At 42.3% G+C, this 26,628-nt stretch overlaps 2 protein-coding genes across 2 annotated transcripts in view; both read left to right on the forward strand.

Moving 5' to 3' along the window:
* The first annotated feature begins 87 nt into the window (after window positions 1-87).
* Window positions 88-2,180, forward strand: MRM2 (mitochondrial rRNA methyltransferase 2). Its single transcript, XM_062503954.1, has 3 exons — window positions 88-116; window positions 776-1,047; window positions 1,756-2,180. Exons 1-3 carry the CDS (start codon window positions 88-90, stop codon window positions 2,178-2,180), a joined length of 726 nt encoding a protein of 241 aa, XP_062359938.1.
* Window positions 2,181-4,247: 2,067 nt separating this feature from the next.
* Window positions 4,248-26,628, forward strand: part of MAD1L1 (mitotic arrest deficient 1 like 1) — a 343,907-nt gene continuing 321,526 nt past the window's right edge. Inside the window, exons 1-8 of the mRNA XM_062503321.1 lie at window positions 4,248-4,397; window positions 5,623-5,763; window positions 7,490-7,669; window positions 8,882-9,006; window positions 9,686-9,767; window positions 10,328-10,458; window positions 11,596-11,710; window positions 12,230-12,291. Coding sequence (XP_062359305.1) covers window positions 4,248-4,397; window positions 5,623-5,763; window positions 7,490-7,669; window positions 8,882-9,006; window positions 9,686-9,767; window positions 10,328-10,458; window positions 11,596-11,710; window positions 12,230-12,291 — 986 coding nt within the window. The remainder of the gene's footprint in view (window positions 4,398-5,622; window positions 5,764-7,489; window positions 7,670-8,881; window positions 9,007-9,685; window positions 9,768-10,327; window positions 10,459-11,595; window positions 11,711-12,229; window positions 12,292-26,628) is intronic.

The following is a 26,628-nucleotide window of genomic DNA, read 5'->3' on the forward strand; positions in this document are numbered from 1 at the left end:
GCGGCCCGGCCCCGCTCTTCCCGCGCCGCCGCCGCCCCGCCCGCGGCCGCCGTGAGGGGAGGCGGGACGGGGCGGGCTGAGGCGGCCATGGCGGGAGCCGCCATTGCCGGGGGCAGGTGTGTGTGCGGGGCCGCTGAGGCGCCCCCGGTGCCCGCGTGTGGGACGGTGCGGTGTCGTTAGTGCCGGCGCCTGGAGCTTCCTTCGGGAATGGGTTCATGTGCGTCTGGGGTTTTAGGCTAATGCCGTGCGGCGGTTCTGCCCGGGCAGGGGCTGCGGTTCTGGGTTGCTCTGCCAGAAGCTTGCAGGAGTTCGGGCATCCCTCCGTCCTTCCGAGCCCCGCCGAGGCAGCACGGGACCGTGCTGGGATCACTCTGCCTTGTCGGGTCCTTAAAACGCCAGAGCAGAAGCTGGAGTGGGATCTCTTTCCCCCTTTAGCTCTGGAAAACACGTGAGGCTTCATCCAAAATCTGGCCCTGCTGTTGTGATAGGACCTGATAAGTAAAGGTGCCAAAAATCTCAGATTTTTAGAATCACAGAGTGGTTTGGGTGGGAAGGGACCTCTGGTGGCCATCTAGCCCAATGATCCTGCCAAGGCAGGGTCACCTGGAGCAGGTGACACAGGGCCATGTCCAGCTGTATTTCGAATGTGTCCGACCAACAGAGACTCCACACCCTCCCTGGGCTGCCTGTAGTGGCTGGAATTAATTACTATAGAAACTCTTGAAATACAGAGTGGTTATGTACTAACTGGTTGACTTGCCTCTCTTCCTGGCAGTTGTTGGCTTTGGATGAGCAGATGCCTGCACACCACGGTGAAGTTTCTGAGGAAAACTGGAACTGAGCAGAGGTGGTTGGAGCGGCACTTGAAGGATCCCTTTGTCAAGGCATCGAAGCAGCAGCATTACCGTTGCCGAAGTGCCTTCAAGTTGCTGGAAATTGATGATAAGTTCCGTGTTCTTCGTCCAGGACTCTCTGTTCTTGACTGTGGAGCAGCACCTGGTGCTTGGAGCCAGGTTGCTGTAGAGAGGGTCAACGCCTTAGGTACTGGTAAGTGCAGATTTTGTCAGGCAAGATGGGGATGATACTCGTTTTGAAGTGTGTGAGAGATCTGTGAAAAACTACAGAATCTAAATTGAAATACTATAAAACCAAGGAAATATTATGATGGTAACAGTATAGGGAGGGGACATAGGTACTGGCAAGTGCCAGAGTCACTGATAAAAACATGAAGAGGTGAGCCTAGTAAATCTTCATCTAGAGAAATTGTGTTTATGAAATAAAACATAGCATGTGGTGCTAGTGATCGGATTAGCTGTTGTGGGGAAGATGCCTTCACCCAGTTCTGAAATTGTTGTGACCTCCAGCAATTACCTTGGCTTATTGAAATATTATTTCCCTTCTTGAAAAATGGAAGCAACTGCTGTGCATGGTTTATGTGGGTGAACCCATTGATATTTACAAAATGAGATGTTAATATCTGCACCATTATCCAGGATTTCTGGACTGTCAGCCTTGAAAGAGCAGCAGAAAACCAAGAAAAATCCTCTTTATTTATCCAAAGTAGCTGAGTTTTTATGTCTCTATGCTGTGGATGAGCTTATGGCAAACCCTCCATCCAGATGCACCCAGCAAACTGCCAGGGGATGAGAAGGCAGCTGTGGCAGGGGGTGGGTGTTTTTTTCTGTTGACTGTCACAGAGCTCGTGCAGGTTTTTGCAGCCACTCTGAATGTTGCCTGTGTCATTGATCCTTACAGATCCTGCTGTCCCCACCGGCTTCGTGCTTGGTGTTGACCTGCTGCAGATTTCTCCTCTGGAAGGAGCAGCTTTCCTGTCGGAGACTGACATCGCAGACCCCAGCACGCTGAGGGAGATCCAGAGCTGGCTGCCCTTAGGGAAGGCAGATGTCATCCTGAGTGACATGGCACCCAACGCCACGGGCATTAGAGAACTGGATCATCAGAAGCTGATCAGGTTGTGTTTAGGCCTTCTGGATATATCCCAGAGCATTTTAAAGCCAAAAGGAGCAATGCTCTGTAAATTCTGGGATGGATCTGAGGCCCATCTTCTGCAAAGCAGACTGAAGGAGCAGTTCCAGGAGGTGAGAACTATAAAGCCTCAGGCCAGCCGGAAGGACTCTGCAGAATCTTATTACTTAGCAAGGCTGTACAGAGGGAAATGAAACTCCAGACCTGCAGATTCTCTGACATTGATTGGAAATCTCAATTTGGTGGGTGTTTAAATGAAAATATCACCATTAAGACCCTGGGAAAATTTGCTACTCTTCTTTAAGTCCATCAGCCTTTTCAAATACTTGCGGACAAAATGGTTGGGAATGGAGAGGAATCATCTGAAAGGCAACCTCTTGGGCTGGAGTAATGGAAGTGAAAATAAAATGCTGATTGTATGAGTTTTTAATGTGTGCCTGAAAATCATTGCACTGTTAATGCTGCCATACATGAGGCTGACCATAAGGGTAATTGTTAGAACGTGAGGGAGTAGCAAAGGGGAGTTTGAGCCAATTTAGTGCCTTTTAGAATCTGATGCAATTTATTAGCACAGGTAAAAATAGAAAATGTTTCTGTGCATACCAGGATCTGCATCCTCGTGCAGGGTGTGTAACGCAGCCGTGTGGGAGGCATGGCTGACTTGGGAACGTTCAGCCTCATGGCTCTGCTGCCTCTCCTACAGACACAGGTTATATTTAGGAATTGCTGCTTCCTGGCACTTATAAATCCTGTCAATGGCAGTAGGACAGGGTCATGGCTATGCAGATCATCTCCCCAGTGCTTTTTAGGTGTGACCAATGGTGTTTCTCAGGCGAAAAGACAAGATCCCAGTAGGGAGAATGACTGAATTGCCGGAAATCTGTTTGCACAAATAAATTTAGCTGCTGCCTTATCTGAAAGCGACAAACTTTATATTAAATAGTGCTTTTATCAGGCGGACTGTGGCATGAGTTATATGAGAGGCTGTTTTTAAGGCTCACAGGCCTTTTTCATCATCAACAGCTCATCTGAGGCTGCTGCCTAGATCCCTGGCGGAGCAGGAGGGCGCGGGGCAGTTTTTGGGGGGCAGGCCGAGCTGCGATCCATCTCCCGCCTCTTCGGGGCATTACGGTAGCGCGCGGAGGGCTGCGCGCATAATGCCGCCGTTACGGCAGCCTGCCCCGCCGTTCTCGCGAGAGGCGGGCGCGGAGTTCCCGCGAGATCCCGTGGCCGGGGCGAGGAGGGAGATCCAAGCGGGGCGCGCGGCGGTGAGCGCTGAGGGAGCGGCGGGGGAAGGGGCAGGGATGGGGGAAAGGGGAGGGAAGGAGCGCTCCGCCCGCGCCCGTCCCACCCCGCTCTTCCCCCGGGGGAGTCGTGCGGGCGAACCCCTCGGTGCCCGGAGCTGTCCCGTGGCCGCCGCGGGTCCCTGCGTGCCCCGCGGGAGCCTTGGCCACGGGGGTTTCTGAGCCGGAGCGGGTCACACACCTAAGTGTCGTCTTGTTAGTGGGCTTGAGAACGGGCTTGCTGGAGCGACCTGTCGGCAGGTACTCCTGTGCTCTGTTTGGGTTTTGGCAGATCTGTTGCTTCTGCTCCGCTCTTACGCCTCCTCCCCGCGATGCTGTAAATCCGAACAGTAAGTGCTGTGTAACCCCGAGAGTGCAGGAGCCTGGAGGCAGTGCCAAGTCTCTGTCTGTGGTACAAGCCATGAGGATGTTGTGGTTGCCTTTCCTGGTCCTGGACCTTTTCCGGTGTTTCTGGGGTTTTATGGAACATGCAGTCACTGGAGGGACTCACCTAAGGCTTCCTGAAATCTACTGGGCAACCTTGCAGGCTTTTCTGAGCTCCAGGCTTATTTATCTATAGCCTTTTAGTACCCTTCTGAATTGGAAGGAAGAGCTGCATCTCATGCAGTTTCCCTTGTGCAAGTGATCAGTGGAATTGGAAGAACTTGTTGGAAATTAGAGTCCAAAGTGCTTCTGGGAAACCAGAAGCAAGTTGTGTAGCAGGAAGGGTTTGTTGCTACTGTGGAGTTAGTTCTGCTCCCATCAGCTTCAAAAATTAGGGGGAAGAACAATGAGTTTGGTTTGGTCAGAGAAGAAAAGGCTGTTGTGGATCCCAGCAGTGATTTGCAGATTGATTTTGCCCTGTTGGTTGGAAGACCTTGTGTTTAGTGTTTGCTCAGGGCAGTGATGGATCCCTCTTTGGCGGAGCAGCTTGTCCTGAGTGTTTTGCTGATGATTTTCTGTCCATTTTCCAGAGCCATGGAGGACTTGGAAAATAATACCACTGTCTTCTCTACCCTGAGATCCCTCAACAACTTCATTTCACAGCGTATGGAGGGGGTGTCTGGGCTGGCTACCCCAGGATCATCTCAAAGCTCCTTACAGATGCAGTACCAGCAGAGGATGCAGGTGAGGAGTCCTCATCTTGGTGATTCTTTCAGTATCACTTCAGTGTGGTCATGTGCTCCTTTTGATTCCGGGAGCTGGGAATTTCATTCAGATCTGACCGTTCTTTCTGAAATTGACACAAACTCAATAAAGGAAACTTGCTGTCACCATTCCAGAATCTCTTCCAGAATATGTATAATTTTTTACAGTGTCAGACAGATTTATTTCTGTTTTTTAAAAGTTTAAGAAAGGTGCTTTGAATTTATTCCCTGATAGTTATGTCTGTGTACCACCTCAGGAAATTAAATTGTGAGTTGTTTTCATACTGCTGAACAAAGGAGTTTTTATATCTTAACATTTTCTAGTAAGACACTGTTACCTTTTTTCAGGATTTAAAGGCTTCTTTGCCAGGACACATCCAGGAGACTTGCATTGAGCTGTGGCTTTGATATGCAAACCAGCTGTGCTTTCTTATCCACCTCTGTTTGTATCCACCTGGGTCATTTACTTTTCTTTTTCTGTTAGCTGCTTCCAGCTCATAAAGCATAAAGTAAATTGACATCTCAGATCCCAGGGACTATTTATTATAGGCTACAATGAAGTTTCTCTATTCTGTATCTTAATATAACTTCTATTTCAGCCTCTGAGTACAAAATAAGTTTGCTTTTTAAAATGTAAATCTACTTTGCTTTTGGAATGTTGACAAAACTTTAAGCTTTTTCTGTCTGTGCTACATCTCTGGTGACAGCAGTAGTTGCAGGAGGCTCTCTCTGTTTAGAGTCTTCATTGACTGTTGGATGTACATCACCAGGATATGAGCAATTCTGTTAGTATTGTCTGTGCTCTCAGGTAATTTGAATGAAAAAATGAAGTGTAATGTTGTAGAGGTTGTAGAAAAATGTGTTATTTTGATCAGCAGTTACGTTTTATTGGGAGCATGATCTGTGCTTCTTAGGCTTATAATTAACTCATAATTAGCTTTTTAGATGGAGAAGTACATTTTGTCAGACTACATCTAGAGACGGAGAAATTCTGACTTACGAACCAGGAATTAATTTCTTCCCAATTCACCTTGGTTTGATGTGGGTTTCTGAATGTGGTGTTGAACTCTTACATCTGCAGGTGGTGTGAGGGGTACCACAATGTGGTGATAGCTCGTAAAATGGCAAGTTAATGTCACTGGGCACGATGATACTGTTGTGCTGTTAATGGTGTGCAATGTCCTTTTCACACATGAACTGGCCAGCTGGAGGAGCAAGCTGGGCAGATCCACTCCAAATCCCAGCTGCTGCAGGTGGAACGGGAGAAGATGCAGATGGAGCTGAGCCACAAACGAGCTCGCATTGAGCTGGAGAAGGCAGCTAGCACCAATGCCAGGAACTATGAGGTGAGTGGGATGTCTGCACATGGCATGGGAGCTTTGGCCCAGGCCAGAACACATGGAAAGCATTTATGTCAGCGGGTTGGTTTGGTTCAGGGATGTGCTTTGGTTTGCATTGGTCTGTTCAGAATGTGTATACTTACTCTTTTTTTGGAGTGAAACTAAACTGAAAGGTGCGCTCCCAGAGCATGCCTGCTGTTCTCCCACTGCCAATGGACACTGCCTTCAGAGCAGGACTTCAGTGACTCTGGAATGCATTTACTGCATTTGCATTTACTGCAGGTGTGGGTGTCAAGTTGCCAGCACCAACACATCTACAGAACTGCTCTGCAGGTCCCCTGTCAGCACCCTGCACTAACTTGCTAATGTGCCCAGGAGTGTGAACTTGAAGCCTCGTTAGGTTCACAGACTGATGTTCTGATCACTGGATTCTGTTAGCTTAGCACTGAACTTGTCATGGGTAGCAGTAACAAAAGGGATTTGTTCTTTGTTTCTCCCAGAAGTATTTAATAATTTTTCTCTTAGGGGAGTTTTAGCTTCTGCTGGCACCATTGCAAGCATTTGGTTTGTGTGACTGTAATTAATTGGAATGGCAGCAGTGCCAGCCATGCAGTGTCACGCAAGAGAGCCTGCACTGATAAAACAGTGAACCTCACTCAGAGACTAATAGCTTTTATTGGGTTCTGCTTTTCTGCCCACATATGTTTGCTTAATGACATTACTGAAATAAGCTGTGGATCAGTGGCTTTTGTAGCATAATAAAAGTCTTCTGTGTGGGTGATTATTGAAAAAGAAATCTGTAAAGAATAATAAGTATGTTTTGTTATATTTTATGAGGGTGACAGATTTAGTGTATGGTTGTGAAATAGGGAGTCAGTGACTACATTCCTCTTTCCTCTGAAGTCAGGTGGTGTGGGTTTAAGCCAGGAAGAGTTCAAACTGGAATGTAGCTGAGTCAGTCACAGAAAACCTTGAAATACTGGTACAAAAAAAGGGAACAGCATTAATCCAGCACTGTGGTAATTACCCTGCTCAGATTCTGTGTTTTTCTGAGTCATGAGGATAAAGGTTTTAGGAACCTCACACTGCTTTGCATAATCCTTGCTTACTATGCAAATCCATGTCTCCAGTTGCTTTGATTAGCAAAGCAATTTACTATGCATTTTTTCAATAAGTATCAATCAGTTTGTGGAAGATATACACTGAATGAAATGGTATATAAAAGATTGTCAGATTGCAAAAATATTTATTGTATTAGCTGATAATATTTTCTTTTAAATGACCTCAGTTCCAGAAGTTGTGGAGGGAAGTTTGTCTTATTAACCCAGCTGTTGAGGTTTGAGTTTCTGGAAGTCAATTTGCTGTGTATGGGTCAGCTTTAAATTTGAGATGGAATGTTTTAATCTTTGATCTGCAGGAGAGTGTGCAGTGGAATCTGTCAAGCCACATCTGTATTGTCACAGTCATGTCTTAGTGTTAGAGATTTGGAAGATGTTGTCTCTTATTTTCCAGCTCCATTTCCCTGGGTAATTCCTTGGGTGATTCTGTTGAGTTGCTGCTGATAAGATTTTTGTCCTTGCTAGGTTAAAGCTGTGGTCTGAGTAACTGCTTCATGATGAAGCAATTGCCATTGGTGACCATGGTAATGAGGAATGAGGACAAAAGAAGGAAAAATGCCTTCACCTTTTGCTGCTTTCTTCTTAAGTCTCTTTATGTTTTTTCCTTTGGCCAGCGAGAGGCCGACCGAAACCAGGAGCTGCTCACACGCATAAAGCAGTACCAGGAAAGAGAAACAGAGGCTGAAAATAAACTGAAAGAACAAATGGAGATGAACAAATCTTACAAGAAGAGCATGGAGACGATGAGTAAGAAGATGCAAGAGAAGGAGAGCAAATTAACTGAAGCTAACGAAGTAAGAACAGAGTAATTTTTAATCCATCTATCCATAGCTTCAGGTGACTTTGCAGTTCTTGTGACTTGAAAATGCTCTTTTTGATTAAAAAACCTTAAACAAAATAACTGGAACATTGTGTTCATCACCTGGAAATGAATAAACCCTGGTGGTGTGTGTCTTTTCTGTCAAAGTTGAGAACCAAACCAAGCCCAGACACAAGCGAGCAGGTCAGAAGGAGAAGAGATTTCTTAGACAAGCTGACATGGAGAAGGAGAAAAAAAGTGTAAGGCAACATCCAGCATCTGGGTTCAGAAGTGTGGAGAAAGGGACAGTGTTTGAAGAGATAATACGGGAGAGTGTTCAGGGAAGTCAGGAAAATGGCAGAGTGGATGAGACCAACATTATGAACCAAGTGTGTCTTCCTAAGGTCTTAAATGCCTGTGCATTCTACTGCAGAATGAATGCTTGGGTAACAGTTTGAGTATATTTCGATGCCCTGATCATCTTCTCAACCCTCAACCTTCTCAGATAACATTATGGTTAAGTTAAGCTATTTAATTTGTAACTTTAATTTGGTTTCCTGCACCAGTCGTTGATCAGCAATCACTAAGTCCTTAAGCCCTGCTCCTGCCTAGGTGTCACTGGAAATGTAGCTGTGTGATAAAGCAGGTAAAGAGATTTAATATTCCAGTTACCAGTGATTCAAACCAGAAGGACAGTGATGGTACATAAGAGAAACTAAACCCACCTGAAAGATGTGTGCTGCAGTTCTGTGTCTGTGTTCTTTTATTTCTGTCAGTATCAACATGAGAACCCTACCTGTCTAGAAGACATACTACATATGTAATGTTTTGAGATATTTCTCTTTTTCTGTGTTACAGGGAGCTGAGTAATGGGTACTGGAAAGAAACCTGTGAGCTTTTCTTTAGAGTTAATATATTTAAAAAAATACATAATCTAACTTTAAAGTTTGATATTTTTCTTGCCAGTTTGAGGTTACTCATTTAAGAGATAACGTACGTGACAATTTGGATGGCAAATGAAGGGGCAAAATTATTTTCTCTTGCATTAGTTTGAGGTAGGTTTGCAGGAGTGTGGAATTGTTTCTAAGATTGTGTTAGTACTTTTTAGTTGGAAATTATTTCTATCACCATCCATAATATCCAGCTTGGAGACTCACAGTCTTGTGTGTTTATGCTTCCCCCCCCCCCCCCCCCCCCCCCCATTCAGACAATCACTGTATTAAAAGGAAAAATATCAGAGCTGCAATGGAATATAATGAACCAAGAGATGCAGATGACAAGCCAAGACTCTCAGAAGCAGGAACTGATGGAGCAGCTGGATATTGAAAAAAAGTAAGCAAGGGATGAATGACTGTAGGGAGAAAAAGGCAAACAGAACTTCAGTCTTGTGCAGCTGTCATCACTCAGAAAACTTTCAACGGTGTTTGATTTCTTCTCTTCAAAGGGGTTCTTTGATCTGGGTGTGCAGGTTATAACCATTGTTTGAAACAGATTCTGAGGTGCAATTTTAATTGTACCTTGAGGAAAAAAACCCCACAAACTTGAGCTTTAAATCTCAGTGATGTTTCGTGTTCCAGGAACAGAAGGCATGTGGGTGGGAAAGGCTGATCTGAACTTTATGAACTGAACAGGACAGAAATATCAAACCTTAAATCATAGTGGAGGGGTAATTGAAGGTTATGAGCATGCTTTTCCTTGCTTACTAACTTCAGCTCTTCAGTTTCAAAGTTGTGAAGTTTTGTTTACTCTGAGTGTGTATTTGTTGTTCTCAGAGTTGGCTTGATTTTTTTGTTTTCTCAGTATGCTTGTTTTTATTAAAATGAATGGATATTTTTGTCTCTAAATTAGAGGGAGCTGATACGAGTGTGAGAATGAAAGAGAAAATGTTATACAAGAATAATATTTACTTTGTTAGTGCTGTTTGACTGTTGTTCAAAGGCTTCTGAAGGTGGGTTGTTTCTGGTACCTGTTTTCTGGGTGCTCAAGTGCCTCTTGTGTCTTAATCTAACAGGAAATGGCAGGAGGCAAGTCAGCAGATCCAGACACTGCAAGCAAGCCAGTCCTTACTGGCAGAATATGAACAGAAGATTAAGGTAAGAAACTTTGTGACCTATATAAAGCTTTATAGTTTAATTCTTTGCTGTAAAACCAACCTAGTTGCTAGCTTGAGGAGACTTTCTCCATTGAAATGAAAAGATAGGAAGCAGGATATAAGTCTGCAACACAGCCCTAAATAATTTGGTTTTTTAGTGGACCCCCCCTAGCATTTACCATAATGTTGAAATGCACATTTGTGTTTCTGTACCTAATTCTTGCAGGCCATTCAAATGCATGTCATTGGTAGATGGATAGAGGACAAGAAAATCACACATTTGGTTCAGTTGATAGAAGATCATTTTAATGAGTAACTGGGTGGGTTTTTTTTTTTTTATGAACTTGGGGTAAGCATGTGTAGAGAAGAGACCAGCCCAAGTATTACAAGTGCAACAAGAATCATCCCTGCTTTGAGCATGGACTGGACCACATAACTTCCTGAGCTCCCTTGCAACTTCATTCAGGTCCTTGATTACAGCTTAAAAGGTACAATGCAGAAATAGTTCTTACAAGTTCCAACTTACTCATTGCTGTCCTGTTCTCATCCCATGTTTTCCAGGACCTGGAGCAGAAGCTGTCCCAGCAGGAACATGATGCTCTAATTGTCAAGAACATGAAGGCAGAACTGGCTCTTTTCCCAAAAATGGAGCGTGAATTGCGCCAGCTCAGGGAGGAAAATGCCTACTTCAGGTGAAGGAAGGGTTCAGTTGTTGAGGGTTGTGTTCTTCTGTACATGCTACAGCTGCACTGTCTGCATTTTTACATCCCTCTTTAGGTTTTCCACATGGGAAAGCTCAGAAGGAAGTATTTAATATAAATACTGCTTATGAATTGAGCAGTGTTGTGGTGCTTCCTAGATGAGAGGATCTGACAGGGTCTGAGGAATCTTATTGAACACAGGAGCCCCACTGAATGTGCATTCATTTGTTCTGGGTGGTGATTTTGGTTTGTTGGAATGAAATTCAATGTTTAAAGGTAGTGATGAACTCCACACAGCTTGGGGAAAGAATTTCCTGTAGGGAAAAGAGGCAGCTGAACATTTCTTTAATAGCTGGTTTTGCTTAGCTATTGTTACCACTGTTTTAAAGGCCTGTTGTTCCAGCATAATGTTTAGAAAGTGTCTTGTTTAAATTTCTAAAGCGCTCTGATATAGCCATTGGTAGAGTAGGCTTTCCAGATTGTCAAAGTGGCAATCAATTGGTGACATTAAATTAAATGTGAAGTGAAATAAATTGCCTTAAAGTGTTGGATGTTTTTTTTGTTGTTGTCTTTTTTTTCAATTACATGAGTCATCTTGCTAGTTTTTCTTTTTTTTTAAATTAAATAATTTTCCTAGGTTTTGGTCTTGGAAATATTTGTTATAATTTTAAATTGTTTATCTTAGAATTTTTTCTCATGCTTGTTTTTCTACACTGAAACATACCAAGAGATTTTTTTAAAGGTTATTTGTTTTTATACAGTTTTATTTCACCCTTGTACACCTCTGTTGAAGTAAAACCAAGCAGTGCTCCAAAGCCCAGGTCTGTTCTGCTTGCTGTATTCCAGTCAGACTGAAAAGCAGAGTTTAGTCTTGTTACCCTTGTTTTGATGAATAGTAAAGCAGACACAAAGCTTCAGCTTGTTTGGACATAATTGGGGGGGTATTTAAAGTAGGAAAAAATAGTTCCAATAAAACTGTATTTTTTTTGGTAGAAGTGGCTTTCCAGTGAAGGTTATAGAAGTGAGTCAGTTGAATGTCATGATTCCCTTGGGATTCCTGTATATCTGAAAGTTTGTGAAGGGAGTTGAGTTGCATGAATCTTTAGTAATTATCTCTCTCCACCACAGGGAAATGAAAGAAAACAATGGTTTGCTTAAGGAGGAAGTGGAAGGTCTCCAAAGAAAACTGGAACGCTTTGAGAAAGTCCAAGCACAGCTAGTGACTGTGGAATTGGAAAATGAGGTGAGGAGCTGGGAACATCTGGTAGATGAGCAGGAGTTTCCTTTATTGCCTGTCCTGACTTTTAGGCTCTTCCTGTACTGTGTTACTTAAGATATGGTACCTCCTTTAATTAATGGACTCAAACCAGAAATTCCCAGACTGGAAAGTCAGCATGAGGGGACTAATAGCAAGGAAGGTGTAAAAGGCAGAAGGAAATCAACTGTTCAGCAGGAGATTTTGTGTAAAGAATAATCTCATAGTGTCTATTTTGGCCTTGATGTTTCTCTTTTACCTTTCTTTTGCTGATAAGTCTTTTTCTGGCATCAAACTCTGTCCAGACATGGTGATGTCAAACAGGTGTAAGAACCTTGATACTCAGGGCTGCAGAATGACAAACCTAAAGTGCTGGATAAGATCAGGAAATCCACAAGAGGAGAAGCAATGACACTGACTTTGCTTGGAGGATTATGAGACAACTCTGGAAAGTAAGCTGTTAGAATACAGATCTGTGTCTAACTCTACTTTTAATCTTTACTTTAGAAACTTCTGGGAAAATTACAAAGCTGGGAGAAACTGGACCAGAGCACTGGCTTAAATATCAGGTATGTGCTCACAGCTCTGGAGGGAAGTAAGACTTTTAAGCCCTTTCCTCTTAATCTTCTGACTGTTCTCTTCAGTGTGTTGGTCATGCTTTCTTTCTGTCCCTTCTTCATGTGGAAGCTCTTCTGGTACATTTTATTACATACGTGAAGAAAATAAGATACACATTTTTTAAAGTAACTTTGGGAACTAAGAAATGTTTTTCACCAAGTCATCTTGAGTAATGTCTTTGAGGCTGGGGATCAGTTTTGAATTCCTGAAACTTTTTGTGTATGGCTGCATTTTTGTTTAGTTAGAGATTCCGCTTGCTTAATAAGTGAATTGCTAAGAATTTTAGATGTCCAGAGAACAGAATGTGTGCTACTTGTGGCAAACTGTTGTAAACGTATTTCCTTTGAAATCCAGATATCAAAGTTAGTTGCTAGATGATGTTGTGACTTTCTTTCCATTAAGCAGCTGAAGAAATGTTATTTTAGTTATTGTCAAACCCACTCCCCAGTTGTGTTTTGTAACACCAGCTGGTCTGTGAGCTAGTTCTCAACAGCTCCTTTTGACATCTGGAGCAGTGAAACAGATTTTTTAAGGTCCCTGTGTATGTGGTGTAAAAAGGAGCTGGAAATAGTGGGATTTTTGATCATTTTCTTCTGCAGAAGGTGTTTTGTGTATATATGAATCTTTTGTGTGCCGTGTTTCAACACTGCTTTATTTGCTCTAAAAATACAGTGTTATGACATGAGAAAAGGAGATGTTTCTTTGTAAATAATTGCATTATCACCTTTCACTCTGGCTCAAGGCTGAAACATGGACAGAAGAACCTTGTCTTGGCAGTTGTTTCTCCATTCCATTCATTCCACATACCCAGCCACAGAACTGTGTCTGCATGTTGCTGGGGTTGTTTGGTAGTGCACATATAGTTTGGACACATCACTGCTTCGTGTAAAAGATATTTGTGTTCCAACTTGGGAAAGCTCCCTTAACTTTCTCAGTGTTTTCAGTTTAATGAGGATAGCAAACCTTTTTCAGAGGCCTGCTGGTAGTTAGCATGCTTGAGGTTCCCTCCTGCATCTGCTGAGGATCCATACATTTAGATGAAGATGGAATTATGCTAAGTCTCCTATGGTAAGGAAATTGTAGGAATCTTTTTCACAAAACCTTTTGGAGTAAAAGGTTTTTACTTACCTCAAGCTGTTAAAAGTTTAACGAGGTAATTTCACAGTGGGAGAGAAATGGAACCAAGTGATTCTGCCTGTTGAAGTCTAATAACTCCTTCATTTAAAATCAGAATATTCACTGTGAAGTGCTAGTTTTGTGATTGGGCCATATTGTTTAGTGCTATTAATGGCACCTTTTACAGAAAGGGGAATTGCTCTTGAGAAAGATCATCTTTTCATGCAATTGGAGCAAGTGGGACTGGATTATTTCCCCCTCCCTCCCTTATTGTTCTTTTTATTTTTTTCTTGCTCAGACTTCTCACTGCATGAATTACATTAATTTTTGGTGAGGGTGATGAAGATGGTGAGACATCTTTGTCCTGGTTGGATCCTGGAGAATGCTGTTGGTGAAAGTTTGAGAAGAGTTAATTGCCCATCTCATAGTAGAAAAGAAGCAGGAACAAGTTGGCTGATTGCTCTGGCTCTTTGGGACAATATTCTGTTTGCTAATAACTAGGTAAGAAAGGGAAAAGGGAATAAATTAGGATTTCTCATCTTTTCTTATCAGGTTCTTCAGGTTCTTCATCCTCTCATACAGAGGATGTAAGGGAAGTACATGCAGCATGTGGTGTTTTAGGAGAGGATGATTTTTCATTTCCTCCAGCACTTCCACAGGGCTTGCTCAGTGTCTGCTCTCAGTGGTTTCTGTTCACTGATTGCCTGCTCCCAGCAGGCTTTTTGTCAGATTGGCTTATGATCAGCCCTTGCAGTGTAATTTTATGTAATAATACTTAGGAAGGAGGTGCAGCTTTCAGGAGTGTGGTGGTAATCCAACTGTTTTTAGTACTGGTCTCTTTTTGGTGACAATGGAAGAGAGTTTATAATGCTTCACCTTGTGGGGGGAAAACAAGTTCATTAACAGTTGACTCTGGCTAATCTTCTCTTTGCTTGTTCTGGATTCTGCTTGTAAGCTCCTGGGCTTTTCTCTCTTCATAAACAGTGGAAACAAAGACTGCTGTAGCTCTATAGCAATATATTTCTCTGCTGTACAGTAGCTAGATAATAAAATAGGACTCATCATATGTGCTATATATGGTTCATATGTACACACTATAAATCTATATCATCTTTCTTGTGTTCAGTTATATGTCCTTAGGATTTCTTGAGGTTTTTTACTGCCTTCCTTGCAGTATAGTTGGCTCTGGTTTTTATTGTGGATCTAGGTCTTTTTTGTGTGTGTTACTGTTATGCTGCCAGGGGTTTTCATACATTTGTCATATGTTGCTCTGACTTGGTATTTCTGCCCTAGAATTGGTTTCAGCTGTAAAGGGGAAAATCCACAAAATACTAAATTCTTGCTCTGTGAGTAGAAAGTCTTATTTATTTTGCAGTGCACTGTCCTATAGAAGGATATTTGTACATGGCTTTTTTAGGACTGTTGTTAGGAAAGGGTTGTGGTGAGAGAACAAACTTCTTGTAATCTGTCTCTCCTGGACATGCTGATGTAGGTTCTATTTCTTCTAAATCCAGGATTTAAGTGGCGGAGTTGTTGACCATCTTCACTGACAAACCACGTTAATCGTGACACACTCGGTTGTTTTTTCAGCATTGGACTTTTAGCTTAGAGATATTTTCCAGGCAGTTCCTCTACTGCCATTAAGCAGGTAATCTATTTAAACAGAAAGATACCTGGGGGAGGTTTTGAGTGGCAGCGGTGGCTTTTATTTGGGTGACAAAGCACTGAACTCCCACGAGATGGCGCCCGCTGTCCTGCAGGGGAAGGAAGGAAGGAAGGAATGAATGGGATCGCTCCTGGGGTTCAGCCCGGTGTGAATCCATCAGCCTTGGGAAAGGGAATTGCTCTCAGGAAAACTCGTCATTGCTGCCGGCAGAACTTTTAAACTCTTTGTAATGCTGCCTGCACGCAGTCACTGTCTCCTTGCCCAGTACTCCAGGCTGTAACTTGGAATGACAATGGTTTGTGCAGATTTTTGTAATGGAATATGAAACAATGTTTTTCTAACTGACTTCGTAAACTTCATGTTTACACCACGTATTCTTAATTTTGTCCTGTTTAATAGGAGTTCTGCACAGCCTGGTTCTTTTCTCCCCACCCCAAGCCTTAGAATTTCATTGTTAGAGCAGCACTGTTGTTGTTCTGCCTTTCCCTCTGCAGCATGTAGAAGATGCCCAAATAGAAAATGAGAGTGCTTGTTCTGTGAGCTATTAATCTAAATAAGCCTCTTTTGCTGCTGTTTGTCTGTGTTTGGTTGATATTGTTTTTGTCCTCTAATGAATTAGGCAAGTGATTTGCTATCTGTAAATAGATATACCCTGGAGTACTGGGTGATGCAAAAAGATGTGCATCAGGTATTTGTTAAAGCTGAGGTAGCAACTCAGATACTGAAGGTACTGATAGCCATTGATAGCAGCTGACAAGGTTTAATGCTAAATTTGTCTTTGTGTTATACCACAAATGGCAGAAGATTGTGAAGTTTTGAAATGTTGGAATGTGGCTGAAGAGTTATACAAGTGGGTGAAGACTGCCAGGTGGGCCACAAACAACAGGTTCAGAGGAGTTTTAGCCCAAGCTTTTTTATTTTTTTTTGTGGTAATAAATAGTAATGTGTGGTATAGGGTTTGGTTTTATTTCTTATTTGCTTGTTTTTTTTTTATGGAAGTAATGAGTATAAAGTTCTTACAGATTCACCTGCTAGGCTCAAAGATCTTTGTATACACAGCAGAATTATTTTATATTGGTGATCAGATGTATTGATTATGGTCTATTTAAGTCAGTCTTTCCTTTTTGGAGGACTGCTTTCTGTTTCCAATGGTACTGTAAGTTCAGGCTTGGTGTTTATGTGTGGGGAAGAAAAAAAGATTTTGTTCATACAACTTTTCAGCATAATTTCATTTTTTTTCCACCAGGGGCAAGGTGGGGAATCTCAGCTGTGTTTTTCTGAAGGGCCCTGGAATACAGTGTGGGAATTAGAGGTGAGGCTGATGTATCAGAGAGAAGTGTGCTTGGACTCCTCTGTGGAGCTCAGAGACTCTGGTTGTGGGCTTGGGTCTTCTGAGTCATGTCCCACTGTGGTTCTGGTGTGAGATGTGAGCATCACCCTGTGCTGCTGGTGTGAGGCTGAGCCAGAGGCAGCTGGGGTTCACCGAGTTTGGGTTTGGGGAGTGCCCACAGAGCCCCTCAGGGTGAATGCAGTGCTGCAGCAGTGAGATCTGCTGGAGCTGCTGTGGCTGTTTGGGGAGCTGGCTGGCCGGGCCACGCCTGCCAAGGGAAATGCACGTTTGGCAGGATTTGGGCCAGTGCTGAGGGACCATTTTCCTTTGGTGGAGCTGCCAGCTGCAGACAGCAGACCCTGATCTGCTGACCTGTCGCCTCCAGCCAAAGAAGTGAACCTGGGAATGCTGACCTGGTTTTCTTTCTGAAACATCTGTGGGCTGGCTGGCTGACAAATCTTGGGGACTAACTTCCTGCAGTGTCTGAGACCAATTAAGAAGAGGAGATAGCGTGAATGTGTATGCATTTCCTCTCTAAGAAAGGGTTTAATTAAGTGGCAAGCATCTCTATTTAGTACAGTGGTTTGCAGAGTTGTAATTCGTAATTACCCAGGTGCTACACTCAGTACGGGAAGTCCTTCTATGCACGTTCTGCTTTTGGAGCTGGGGGAAGGGAGGAGAGAGGGAGGGAAAGGGGAATCGGATTTCTTGATTCTGCATTTAGTGGTGGATTAGTGCTCTTTTTTTTCAGTGAATAGAAGAAAAAGGAGAATATTGGAGTTCTCTACTTTCCTTTTTGAATCTTGATTAACTATGCTTAGCTACTGTTCACTCTCTTCCATCCAAGGCATTGAATATCTTTGCAGTAGTGAATGAAGCTCATAATCTTTTCCTTTCTCACAGGGTAGTAATTTGTCTTTCTCTGAGTGTCCATTATGAGTAAGTGGTTACTGGTTTAAAAAAAAATCTGTTGACAGATATACAAAGTAGTGCATGTTGAAATAATTTGAATTACTCATGTTACTCTGGATACTTAATTTACTGCGACCAATCAAGCCAAGACTGGGGGTTATTGTTGCTGGTTCCAGTAATGCCATAATTCTGGCATGATCATTCCATGGTGGAGCAAATATTTTTATGGGATTGCCTGTTGTAGCCCTTTGGTCTTCTGTCACCAAGCAAGAAATCAGTCTAATTAAAAGCATTTGGTGCTGGCTCCTCTCTGTAACTGAACTACAGTGCTAATTTCTTTGCTGGGGAGGCTGAGGAGCTTGGTTTGTCTGGGTGGGCACTGGTACCCCCAGCTTTAGAGCTGTGTCCCTAATGGGAGGAGAAAATTAGGATTAGCATAGTATGAGGATATTGAAGCTTCATGTTCTGTGTCTTCAGTTTTTCGTAAATAGTTGTAATTTATGATCTGTGAACAGACTGAAATTTGCATGACTGCTGTTTACAAGATTCCCAGTATAAAACAAACTGTCTCCTCACAGTGGGAATTCCAGGGCACCCAGTAGGGAGATAAATGCTGCGTAGGGGGAACAAGTAATTAGAAACCACCACAAACAAGCACCAAAAAACCTAAACAACAACCAGACAGCACTGTGCTTGTTAGAGAAACTTCTATTGTTATGAGGTCTCAGCTTGCCTCATGGATGGATTATCTGCTGTTGTCCTGTACAGGCCCACACCTGCATTTTGCTGTTACTTTTTTGCCTTCTGCTGAAGGTGAAGGTTTGGGAAATGCTAAAGGATTCGCTCTCTGAAGAGGGCCAGTGTATGCAGGTTGCTAATATTCCCCCAAATCCCTCGGAATAGGGCTTTCTCCTGACTTCTGCACAGGGATTAATATTGAGTTTAATATTGATTTATAATTGAATATAATATTTAATATTGAATTTCCGTTGCGTTTTTCTGCCGGGATGAGTTAGCCCTGGCTTAGAGCAGCTCTGTCATTCCAGTCTCACCTGGAGCTTCTGACTCCAGTGTCTGTCTTAAAATATTCTGTTCCTGCCTGGTACCTTTTGGTTCTGTGAACTCTGCAGCTGAAAGAGGTGTCCCTGCAGAGCAGGAAAACAATCTAGAATGGGAAACACCAATCCCATTCCTGATTTGTTCCCTCATCAGGTCTCCTGTGGTGGTGAATAAGTAGTTGTGCTGTTCCAAAGCAGGGCAGGGGGATGTGGCACCGAGCAGCCAGGGTTGGAAGGGATGATGAGGCTAGTCATTGTGTTTGTAGAGAAATAAAGGTTACTGCTCAGTATTTGTAGGACTTAGCATGTGTGAAAGATGAAAGCACTGCTTCAGCAGTGTTTAACAGCTTCTTGAGGGGTAAGTGCTTGAGCAGTTCCAAAGTGCATCTTTGGTTTAGAGTGAAATGCAAGTTTAAAGAGAAAACTATTTGTGGTTGTCTTACATTAACTGTGCACGTGCTGAAGCCACCAATTTTTATGTAGAGAAGTCTTGGAGGAAGATGTCACCTGTTGAATGTGACATACAGATATGCTGGAGTACTACTCTAAGCTCTTTTGTTATTCATATTCTGTTCTCTTGTTTTAAAATGGACATTATTCTTCACTTTCCATGCTGCCTTAGGTTTTAGCTTTCCATGACAGCTGTGCCTCGTGGGGAGAAAATGCTCCTTTGTAATCTCAAATTCTGAAGCTCCAGGCTTCAGAGCAGTCAGATGCAGTTTTGGGAGACTTCAGTCCCTGTTTGGGTGCTGGGAGTAATGCATTTAAATGTGATGCTTGCAAGTATGATGTCAAATCTGTGCTTTAACCAGAGTTCAGTCTTCTTCCATTCTCTTGGGGTTTATCCGCTTAGTTTTAATAAAGCAAGCACATTTCATAGATATCTTTAAGTGTTGTAGGTCTGTGTTTTACAGTTCTTCACTGAAATGCTGGGCAAAACTTCCTGCCAGACTTTCCTATCTGATAGTAATTTTCTCCAAAGAATGCTGTATTTATCTCTGATGTTAAAAAATATTAGTGTTCTTTCTCCTTTGCCATTAATGCTTTTATTTCCATTTGAATATATCAGAGTAATAAGTCTGGAGGCTAAAGGAGAGATAGGAAGAATGTAAAATAAGGCAGATGAGCACCTGACATTGAGGCAGAGCAAGGCTGTAATGTATAATCAGATAATCAGAGTGAGAAGTAAGCAAGCTCAGATCAAAAATATATCTGTTCTTGCTTTGCATTTCAAAGCTCTGGGAACAGTTCAAGAGATTGTCTTCCCAGGATCACAGATCTGGCATTCTGGAGACAGAAAAAGCTGTTAAGCAATAGCTTAGCACACTGTCCATCTTTGGTGAAGGATGGTTTGAGAAACTTCAGTAGTTTGAGTACAACAACTGTGTGGAGAGTGTTTTAGAAATGTGTGCTGGTGTTGTCTGCTCCATAGCAGTGTTTCATTTGCCATGGGAGGCTCACCAGTCAGACACTTCATTTTGAGCTGCTGCTGCATTTCTCGCCAGTATTGTTTGACACTGTTGGAAAACAGTTGGGTAGAAGTTGCTTGGCTTCCTGCAGCATGTAGTGACCCATGTTATGTGTAAATGGCCTGAACTTCACTGCTCACTCTTCTGTGAAGGAGAAGCTTTCAAAAATACAGACACTTATAAAGAGCCACTTTCATTGCATTAGGCAGCCCTGTTTGCCTTAAAGTGAAATTATCATTTAAATAGCAGAGACTAATCAGCAAGGGGATGGTTTGCTCCTGTCAGACAGCTCAAATGCTTGTGCTTGATTTTTATTCAGCCTATCATTTGATAGTTTCCATAAACCCAATAACCACTATAATCTCCAGCTCAGTTTTAATTTTCCATTTCCATTTTAGCATCTTTCAGTATTTCAGCTCTAAATTTTAAGCTGGGGCTGTTGACGTGCTCGGCCTCCCCTCTCCCTTGCCTCACTTACCCCAAGGTTTTGCTTTTTGCAGGGAAACTTTTAAACAAAAATACACATCCCATACATGCACATTGGGAATGGTTTTGTTTTAGCATAGCAACGTCTTTTTCAAAACTTTTCTCTAAATGCAGAGGCTTTTTTTGAACAGAATCAAACCAAAAATGCTCCAGTAAGGATTCAAACTCTTGTATGCTGCTCCCTTGTACTCCTGGGCATGGCCTTTAGCTACAGGGCAAGGAATCTCCCTTCTTCATTGGATCAAGGAATACCAAGATGGATTGTGCCAGACTGATGTAATAGCTTTCTTTGTCTACAGAATTGATTATCTTATCAAATAAATCACAATAAATCTTATTTCTTTGAACTTCACTGAAACAGGAACCACTTGGGAAAGTATAAACCATGGGGGAGAAGGTGAAAATTTATATAATTGTAGGATGTATAGGAATTGTTTAAGCAGGGATAGATTCAGTATTGTTGAAAGGAAAATGTAAGGATAAGTAGAACTCCTCAAAGATTAGCCTTAGAATCTGCTTTATTTAGTATTTCTATTAATGGCTTTGGTGCAAAAATTTGGTGTGTGCTGATAAAACTTGGCTAATGATGCCAAGTTCAGAGGATTCCTAAATATACAAAAGCTGGGTATGCGGAACTGAACGACCCTAAGGATTAGAGTGCAGAAATGGGACAAAATTCAATGAAACAAAGCACAATGCTCCATGGAATTGGGAGCTGAATGCAAAGTTCTTTTGGAAAATGTAGCACATGCAGTGGAAAGGACCAGAAGGGCTGTGTGCTTGTTACAGGGGCTGTTCATTCCCACACAGGGGGCGCACCAGGAGAAAAATTGCCATGGAGGTGAAAGTGTTCAAGCGGCTTGGGAGATGCTTCTCAAGAGTTCTGGTCAGCCAGTGTGGAGGAAGATAGTGGGGGATGCAGAAAATGGCTGCTGGAAGGAGCCTGGGAGCCCACTGAGTGTGGAATGGAGCAGCCTCTGGCAGGGTCTGGTGGGAGATGTAACTGCTGCCAGGAATTTCATGGATAGAAGGGAGGAGAAGGAAGTGGGATCTGTACTGGTGAGAAAAGGTACAAGCTTTCCTTAAGACTTGCATTTAAATCAAATTGATGTAGCCCTGCCATGAATGCAGTTAAAAGGAGGTTGTTACTTTTAGAAAGACTGAAGTTCTGAATGCAGCTTCCAGTGGAGTCAAAAGTATCCAAATTACTGCTCCATAGGTTATGGAAGAGATGAATTTATAATAGCAAAGGACTAGACCTTCTAAATGAGAAGGTTCTTTTCAGTCCCACTTTCATTTGAATGTGTATGTGCCAATCTGGAAACAAAGGGATATACTCAAAAGTAGGAAGAGGGGACAGTACATTTTAGTTTGGAATCGCAGGCTTTATTTCATACCATGGTTATGAAGACTGGAGGTGGGGAAGGGGGGAGCAAGGATTAGTGAGTAAAAGCAGATTGAGAAGATACTGCAAGGGTGTCCTATTTATACAGCACGTATTATGTACCTGAGATGCTAAACCTGTCTGGACAATAGTTTCAGAAAGCACAAATGAAAGGTGCAGCCATTAAATCACAAAATAATTTTAAGTGACTGGTGCAGAGCTCCCTCAGTCAGCTGCTTTCCACCAAAGCTTGTCTGAATTCTCAAGTTTTCCTGTTACATCACCAAGAAATTTAATTTACTTCAACCATTCTGGTTTAACCCTGAGCATGTCAGCTGAAAACATTCTCAAATCTCATCTCAACTCTCCTTCCTCTGCTGAGGCACAGCTTCTCTCACAGAACTCCCCATTTCTGAAGCACCCCAAAGAAACAGTGCCTGAAATCCACATTTCTTGTAGAACTTGATACCACTACTAAGTTTAGTACTAAACCTGTGCAAAGACAGGATTAAAATGAAAGCACAAAGGCATATGGAAAACAAGTCCCTCTCTACTTGAAAGCAACTTTGCAAATGCAAATGCTTACAGAACACTTGGCCCCATGCTGAGCATTTACTCTTTGCAGAGTCATGTATCAAGACCAGGATTTCTGAACTGCCAAAACACTTTTTTTTCTACCCCATTTACTATATTTTTTTTTTTTTAGCAAGAAAAACAATCTTCACACAGCACATGACAGAGAGAAGACACTGTTAAAAAGTTTGTAACCAATGCTTAAACGGGCAAAGAGCTTTTTGTAAGTCTGGATAAGAGGATGACTGGCTGAAAAATAAACAAGTCCCACCTTCCAGTTGTACCTTTCATTTAAGGAGATGAACTCTTCAATCACTGCAAGAAACACACAGAAAAGTTCAACAAGTAGGAGCCTCCACCTGAAACCAACACCTCCCTGCATGGGCATCCTGCTGCCCTCTGCACCAAGTCAGACAAGCAGTCACTTCCTTCACTGGCTCACCTTTTCCCAGAGAGAACTGGAAAAATCCTGAAGGGATGGGTACAATTGCTATGCTGAGAGATTCAAATATATCCTACAAAGAAACCTTCTTGCTGCAAACCCAGGGAACTACATAAACAATCCCAATTTCCGTGTGCACATTCACCAGAGTCTGTCAAACTATCCATTTTTTAGCAGGTTTAAAACAAATGCTCCAATATACAGCTCCTCAGAAAGGAGAAATGAGAGATGCCTATTGATTAGGTGTCAGGGCTACCTCAGGAAAGAGAGAAAGAACATAATAGTGGAAACAAAAGTTGCCCACTACATCCTCCCTTCAGAAAGCACAAAGGCTTTAAATGCATGAAACCAGCTCAGCTGTGTAGTTACCCTCTGAAAGGCCGTCAATTACCTAAATTGGGCTGTGTGACAGGGAGGAATAAAAACGAGACAGGGTCAAAACAGCTCTGGAATTAATTGGGAGGGGAGAGGGTATATTTCAAAAGAAGGAGAGTTTTCATTCTTCTGCCTTCCTTCTCCCTCATTCTCCAGCAATTGCTGTGGCCCAAAGAGTCAGCGGAAGAAGATTTCATTAATAAATTTATTTCAACTTTCTTTTCAATGGCGCTAAGAATGTATGCAAATCCATTCATAATTAGGTTTAAAAATTCCATTTCATGGGATAATCAGACTTCAAAAAACTCAATTTTAGTTTTAATCAGATTTTAACAAGGATATTAAGTCCATTTCGTTCAGAAGAGGGAGAAACGGTGAATTTAACACAAAATGTATTCAAGCTTAGCCCTGGGAGATAATTAAATAAAATTAATTTGGCAAGGGTTGTCTGTAAATGGAAACGCTCCAGACAACAGAGCAGGTTCCTGAAGGAAACAAAAGTGGTTCATTACTGTACAAACAGATACAAAGCTTATTGTTCAGACAGAAGAGAATTGCAGCTCCTCCACAACAGCAGGACAACCTGAGCCCTTGAGCTGCCTCTGACAAATGTAGCAGTGTGTGGAGGAGGAGAAGAAGGTGGTTATTTTCTTCTTGTTTCAGCTCAGTCCCCCCTCCCCTTGCACAGCAAGGAGGGAAAATGCAGGGGACAGCATATACAAATCTAACAATTCCAAATTGCTATGCACAGAAAATTACAAGAAACAACCTAGTGAGAGACAGCTCCTTTAAATTATAAAAACCCACGTACAAACTTGAAGCTATCAGCAAGACTCTTGCCAGATATGGTTCCATCAAATTCCATGTAATGGTTTAGTCACACTATAGAACTGAATCCCAACTTAATACCAAATGCATCCCATTCTCCCTGACAAAAGGCAGGAACTGATAGAGATGCTAAAACTTTGGTAACTCTTCTTCTGATGCTTGAATTCTGAAGGACCAAATATTAATTTTGTAGCCCTTACAGCCTTAGACACAAAAATGCAGTTCTTACAACACTGTGTATCAGATGTCTCTGACAATTATTAACATCACATGGGTACCAGAGTATGAAAGTCAGTTCAGGTAAACACTCAACTGTGCTGTAGATTCAGGCATTCTGGTTTAGGTTTTCATGATGTATACTGGTTAAGGGTTTATTTAAACTTTCCTCCAACACTGGGCATTTTAAAGGTTCAGTTGGACCCAGGGCTAAGCAACCTTGTCCACACCATGCTTTTGTCAGGAAAGGCTGAAACTCCAGCTCTCTTCCAACCTGGTATTCTGGAAATCTGTGAAAATCTGCTGACCTGGACATACCACCACTGAAAAGAACAGAATACAAAAACCAGACAGATATTTCTGGAAAAGAAAAAGCTGTTTTAACTATCTAGCTACAGTCAAGTGACATTGAGAAAGAGCATGTTTATCTTTAGCAGCTGTCACAAGCCATCCAGGCAGGAGCATGTGCATTTCCAAGACCTATGTCTACTCAATTAGAAAAAAGAAATCATTCGGAGCATTTTTTCACTCTTCCTCTCTACCAGCCTTGCAAAAATGTCACTTATTACAAAGTGCCAATTGCATTTCCCCTTGCCAGGTACTTGCAGACAGGTGAGCCAAAAGGTGTTGTGTGACCTTGACAAGTGGGCCAGCTTTCCAGAAAGCAGGTAATGCCTTTGCCAAAGTCACACTGGAAACCATCAGGCTTGTCACAAAATAGGCTTGGTGCCATCAACCTTGGCTGCTACATTTGCAGAAAACCACCTGAAATCACAAAGCCTTATCTCTGGGAGTACAAATAGCACCAAGTTGAATGCCATTTGCAAACAAAGTAGCAAAACTGAGTACAAAAAACTCATAACTAGGTTAAAGCATCATCTTCCAATGGAGCCAAGAGCAGAGCTGCAAAGTATTCCCAAAAACTGTCCCAGTTAACTGGATGAACAGCTGACTTGTCTACCTGAGGATGCAGACACCGAATATATTCTCAGTCAAAGCCAGATAACCCATTTCTGCTCTCCTTAGAAAAGTTAGTAGGATTTCAAGCCATCACTGAAAGGCTTGATATATATCACAGCAAGAGAATGACTGTTTCATTAAAATAGAAAATAAATCAACTTGGTCAGCAGGGAATAACTCAAATAAATCCAGAATTTCATATTTCTTCCGACCCAAAAGATTTATGTTCCCTTTTACTACACTGCTCGTATCAGAATGTCTCTGGAAGACAGTTTAAACAAGTAATAAGAATTCAAAAGCAATTACAACAAGAACAACTTGTGCCAGAAAATGGTTCTTGCAATAGCTGCCTATTACACCCTGCAGAGACACAGAAATTGTTAACTCTGCTGACAAGAGAGTTGAGAATAATGCAGAGAAAAGGAGTGAGTAAGGATTGAGTCCAAGAGGCACTAAAACAACAGAGAAGAGATGCTTGAAATCTGAATCAATACATTTCTAGAAAAGCCAAAACTCTGCCTGTGCTGGAAGGTTAGACTCTGTGACAGATCTGTTCTGCTTACAGCAAGAGGCAGCAAAAGTTGAGAGCAGCTTCACTCCTGCAGAGGTTCTACCACACTGTTAAAAATGGATCATGCTCTCATAAGAACACCATTCTGCTGGACGTGACTTCATTAGGAAAAAAAAACATTTTACTGCAAAGTGATGACCAAAATATGTGCAGAACATCTCTTTGAAAAAATAAGCTTTGCCAGTGCACTCCTAGAATTGTACATCAGAGGAAGGGAGGGAGAGAAGGTCCCGTGCACCTCCACCTTTTACCTGCTTTGGCTAAGTGGGAGAGTTGGCATGTTTTGTCTCCTTTCTGCTGAGCAGGCCTGGCTCCTTTTCCTACAAGCTGCTCTAACCCCTCTGAGAGCTGCACTTGAAAGCAGGAGCCCTGAGTTCTTATTTCAGCTATGCAGGTCAGCACTTTGAAAACAACCCCCAGACACTGATCCTGGGTGTTCACTAAACACAGGGACCTACTCAGTCCCCAACACCTCCCATCTTTGCTTCCAAAATGGGAATCTTTCCATTTATCCCAATCCCAGTGCTCTTGACAGCCCAATGTAGTGTTTGCTCTCATTCAGGCAGCTCACTTCAGGCTGTGGGCTTCGTAGGTTAAGACAAAAAATGCTTTTCATTTTGTCTCAAACAGAAAAAGGCATCATTTATATAAACAGCAACAATTTAGGAAGTTCATTTCTAATTCCTTACAACTTTGTTGAATATTGTTTCGAATAAGAAAGATTATAGCTGAAGGCAAAACATTTTTCTGTTTATTCTATGCACATAATACATAAGAGCTCCAAACTGCAAGAGTCTTAACTTTTTAAAAGAAATGGAGGGCACCAACTAAAAGTCTTTTTGCTTATTTAAAATTCATACTGATGAGAGTTAACAAACTTTCATTAAAAAAAAATCTGCTTC

The sequence above is a fragment of the Cinclus cinclus genome, chromosome 16, assembly GCF_963662255.1.
Source record: "Cinclus cinclus chromosome 16, bCinCin1.1, whole genome shotgun sequence".
NCBI lineage: Eukaryota > Metazoa > Chordata > Aves > Passeriformes > Cinclidae > Cinclus > Cinclus cinclus.

Excerpts from the sequence above, each read along its gene's own strand:
- MRM2 (XM_062503954.1), top strand. The coding sequence starts at position 88 with ATGGCGGGAGCCGCCATTGCCGGGGGCAG. Across the intron at positions 117-775 it reads GCCGCCATTGCCGGGGGCAG|TTGTTGGCTTTGGATGAGCA; the intron begins GTGTGTGTGCGG and ends TCTTCCTGGCAG. Across the intron at positions 1,048-1,755 it reads GGTCAACGCCTTAGGTACTG|ATCCTGCTGTCCCCACCGGC; the intron begins GTAAGTGCAGAT and ends TGATCCTTACAG.